Source organism: Vanacampus margaritifer, chromosome 19 (genome assembly GCF_051991255.1).
Source record: "Vanacampus margaritifer isolate UIUO_Vmar chromosome 19, RoL_Vmar_1.0, whole genome shotgun sequence".
In the NCBI taxonomy this organism is placed as follows: Eukaryota; Metazoa; Chordata; class Actinopteri; order Syngnathiformes; family Syngnathidae; genus Vanacampus; species Vanacampus margaritifer.
Window position 1 is genome coordinate 1,977,256 of NC_135450.1, and position 4,797 is coordinate 1,982,052.

General features: G+C 47.7%; 1 protein-coding gene across 1 annotated transcript; it reads left to right on the forward strand.

Moving 5' to 3' along the window:
* The first annotated feature begins 1,951 nt into the window (after positions 1-1,951).
* On the forward strand, positions 1,952-4,528 carry LOC144039157 (B2 bradykinin receptor). The gene is given in 3 exon segments (XM_077552164.1): positions 1,952-2,420; positions 2,422-2,797; positions 2,800-4,528. Coding segments are annotated over 3 exon segments (948 nt in total). The 5' UTR covers positions 1,952-2,148; the 3' UTR covers positions 3,100-4,528.
* Positions 4,529-4,797: the final 269 nt, after the last annotated feature.

A 4,797-nucleotide genomic window follows, 5' to 3' on the forward strand; every position in this document is an offset into this window, starting at 1 on the left:
TCTTGTTAACTGGAAAAATAAACAAACTGAATATCGACCAATGGTGTAACCTCCTCATAAATCACATTTTAATGGAAAAAATATCGGCCTCAAATAAAAAACAAATATCAAAATTCATAGAAATATGGTCTACGTATATAGAATATTTTAACCTAATTCTGGTTATTTAATTCTGCCTGTTAGCAAGAGCCACCACATCGTGATAACTTACATTGATGTCTCTGCATTTGGCAGTTTGTAACTAATGGTTGTGTTTTTATAGTCAGGAACCCAGTTGCTGCCAACAGGATCGAGCAGATTCACCTCCAATGGGCACTAAGGGCTAATATTCGGATTCACTGCATGCCAGGGGACTAACTCTACAGGTGCTGTCCTCCCCCGGCTGGGCGTGGGCGGGTCTGCCCCTCTGTTGGCTGCTGGGTGGCGGCTGCGTCTTGGTCCTTCCCTGGGTCTCGTGGGGGGTGCTGTGTTGCGGGGCTCTCCCTGGTGTTCAGGGCGGCGCCGCCCCGGCGCGGTCCGTCGCTATGGGACCGGCGACGCGGTTCGGGGCCTGTGGGCCGCCGGGGTGCCCCGTGGTTCCCTGTCCCCTCCCCCTTCCTCCCCCTTGCTTCCTCTCCCTCTTCGCCTCTCCCCGCTCGTCCTCCGCCTCCCTGTTCCTTCTCCCTCGTCGCCCTTCCTCCTCCTCTCCCCCTCTCTCTGCGGCCCTGCCGCTGCCTCCTGCCCTTCCTGTCGTCTCCTTCCCCCGTCCCCTCCCCCTCCCCTATCCGCCCTCCTCCCCCTCCCCTGGGCCGGGGGTTCCATCCGTAGCCCGGGTCTCGGCGCTCCTGGGGCCGGGAGGGTGGGCGGGATTGGTGTTGTGCCCACCCCGCTCCAGTGGGCCTCCGGGCACTTCGGGCGGGCCCCAGTATCCGGGGCTGGTCCCAAATACCCGCCGGGGTCCTGGTGGGGTGGGTGGGGATTTGGTGGGCGGGTGCGCCTCCCGCCCCCGCCCGGTGTGGGGAGGCCCAGCTGGTCGCTCCTCTTAACTCACTGCACTAGTTTTGCACAATACATTTTAGACATAGAGGGCACATAACACACTTTGGGGGGGAGTGGGGTAGCAGCTCCCCTCCAATTTTAATGCACCACACAACTGGGGTGGGGGCATCGGTTGGGGCAGGCCGCAGTATGGAGCAGTGCTGCGGTCCCCTGTCCATGTGCACCCACCCCACCCCCCCATTAATTTATTTTAATGCACCACATACGCTCATTGACATGCCTGGGGGGAGCGGGGTTGTGGGCCGGTGGGGTGCCTGGTGGGCCTGCAGCGCCCCGTCCTGCTGCGTTGGGGGCGCGGGCCGCGTTGGGGTGGGGGGGCGCTCCTGCTCCTGGGTTTGCTGCAGGGGCCCGGGGGTCGTCCTTTGGCCCTGCCGCGGCCTGGGGGGCCCTGTGGTGTTGCGCTTGCTATGTCCTGGCGGGGGTCGACGGCTCCCCTCTTTGGTGGAGATTTTCATGCATGCCAGATCCACCACACCAGCATCTATCGAAACTCAGACACAATCTGTTTCTCCCTCAGGTCATTGAATCGGTGGAGGCTGGTGTCTGGGGATCTCACTCTGCTTCGTCTGTCCTTTCTACCTTTCCTCAGTTTCTCCTTTGGGCCCTTGAGGTCTCCCTGATTTGTTGGAATTTAGATGTCTCTGGGGTTGGTGAAGGACTCTGGTTAGTGGCCCGGTGGGTGGTGTCTGGTCGGTGCTGGGCTTCGCTTTTCTTTCTTTTCTTTGGTCCTTCTTCGGGTCTCCTGGCGGCACCACGACTCTGGCTGGATTTTGAAGTGTTCGGTTTAGGTGAACGGTATGGGATTTTTTTTTTTACACACACGCACGCACGCACGCACACACACACGCACATCCACATACAAAAAAAAATAATAATTTAAAAAAAAAAGGGGGAGAACAATGATGATGACATGTCAAATGATCAATACTGAGCTCTCCCAAAAAAAAATAAAAAATAAAATTATACTGAGTTCAACATTATTACACCTGCTCTACACATCTATAAAACATTTCAACATGGTTAAAATATGAAATAAAGTATTAAAAATGTTAATAATGTATAACAATACTATGTAAGCATAGTGAAACTACTCTCATCCCCAATTTTCCGATGGCTGTGAATGCATCAATCCCGGAAGTTGACTCCTGCAACAACTACATTGCCACCTTACTGTTGATGTCCTCCCTACAGCTGCCATACTTTGCTGTGATCAGCTTAGTAGGCTTCCTGGGAAACAGCTTTGTGATTGCTGTCTTCTGCCTGCAGAATAAGAACTGCACTGCAGCAGATGTTTACCTTGGTAACATAGCCCATGCTGATCTGGTCATGATGACCTGCCTCCCTTTTTGGGCTTTCACTATTGCTCGTGGACATCAGTGGGAGAAAAGTTCTCTGTAAGTTTGTCAATGTTGCCATCTACATGAATTACATCTGCAGTATACTGTTCCTTCCACTGGTCAGCTTGGACCGCTACCTTGCTCTGGTGGAACCAATGAGCCCTAGTCGTCTGAGGAGAACTTCATGGGCCAAGCGCATTTGCCTGGCGACCTGGATGCTAGGATTCCTTATTTCAATGCCCGTGCTTCTCTTTCGTGAAGTGAAATATGTAGAGTATGCCGATGTAGATGCATGTATCCAGTTGTACCCATAACTGGCCTGGAGGGTTCAGCACAATATTTTCATAAATGTGTTTGGTTTTCTAATTCCTGTTATTGTGCTAAGTTACTGCACATGTCAGATTGTTGCTGTTTTGAGTAAAGTCATGTAAGAGGTCTCCCTGGAAACAGGACAGAGAAGAAAGCCATCCGCTTGGTTCTGGCCGTGATGGCTGTCTTTCTTTTCTGTTGGATCCCACATCAGGGGATGCGCCTCCTGGACACTCTAGAATGCTTTCAAATAACTTCTGGTTGCGTTTGGTGCTATGTTCTTGACCTTGGCATTCAGCTGTCTACTTGTTTGGCATACAGTAACAGTGCTGATAACCCCTTCCTTTTTGCCATTGTGGGAAGGTATTTCAGTAGAAGGGCAAAAGACGTGTTTGTAAAAACACTGAACCATTAGTCGAAAGATGTATCTTATGTGACAACCAGCTTTACCTCAGTAAAACTCAATGAAACATGTACAAGTAAAACAGTTGAGATATTGACTGAAACAAAACAAACAGCACCGTTTGTGAGTGACGATGATAGACTGGATCTGGAATGAGCTCATCATAGGAACAGCACAGACTTGAAGATTTGGAAACAAAGTTAAGTCCTTTTCACACTATATTTAGCAGGGTGCAGAGCACCATCGTCACACCCATTCATTGTGTATGTAGTGAGGGGTGGGGACCACGAAATGGAGCATTGCTGGGCAGCACGGCGCGGCAAGAAGACTTCTTCCACGACAGCAAGATGCCTCCGAAATGGAAATTGTCCTACTCAAGAGCGGCGGTGTGACGTCAGACAACCCATTCCAAAAGAAGGTGAACTAGTGTTGTGACTTTGTGTTTTTTTGGTGTACTTAAAGCATAACTCAACATTTAATCAACTTTTTTTGCTGATCAACTGTATAAACTGGCATTATTTTTACATTTGAGTTCATGTTTGTTGAAAGCTTGAATTTGGGGCAAAAACCGTGTGTTTGGTGCCACCTTAAGGTTAAACACTGATATAAACACAATTTAGCTGTTTGTCCTCTCATTTCACGAGATGATACATACTATGTCACTTGTTCCGCATGACGTCGTCGCCCCCGCCACGCACAGGCTCATTCTCGTACATGCCTCCTTAAACGGCTTCTTAGCGAGTTTAAATCTTAGTGAGGGGTGGAGCAAGAGTCTGACTTCCTGTTGAGTAATCCTTTAAAGGCAGTGTTGGCTTGAGAAGGCCAGCTGGCAGTTTCCCGGTGGGCCACCAGAGGTCGCTATTTCACAAATTTCCAAATCAGCCAATAACGTGGTTTAGATATTACAGCGGTCAATGAGGAATCTCAACAGCAGATTTCAATGGATTCGTACATGAGGATATCATCTACAGGTCGTAATAAAAAAAAAAAAGACTATTCCAACATTGTTTCTTAAATTGCATGTTTTCAGGTTTCAATTACGATGAATAAAATATTTTTCCTTCACCACTCTTGGTTTTATTGGATTGTTAAAAAGTTCCCAGTTTTTTTGTGTCACCCTATATTTGTTTATTGTTCAATTCATCATTGATTGTTTGTTATCTAGTAAGGCATTCAGTTGTTGTTTTGATATTTGATCAAATACACTATAAATATCGATGTTGGTTGGAATGTGAAAATATTTTAGATTGATACACTAATATGTAAAAATATATATATACATCTTCATTAAAATGCTGTGAACTAAAGATAACCTAACCCTGAAACACCGGGGGTCTATTTCACAAAGCATATTTAGTGAGAACCCTTAGTCAAGAAACCCTGAAATGTGGGGAAACTTCATCTTCCGTTTCAGAAAGGTAGGCAACTAAAACCAGAGGAAAAGCGGTAACTCTAGCCTGTTTCATAAAAAGAGGTAATTTTAGCTCTCGGTCAGTTACCGTAGTAACAGTGTCGATGAACCTAACCTGGTCGGCAGCAGGTTTTTCACACTGAACGTCGATGTTTTCTCTGTGCTCGCCTCCTTTCAGCCACACATTACATTTTATTTCCTCATTCATAAAGTCCACTGCGGTGAGTTTTTACGTAAATACGTCTATAGTCTAAAGCGTAAAGTAAAATTTTGTCACGAACATGGCATGTCCTTTTGAC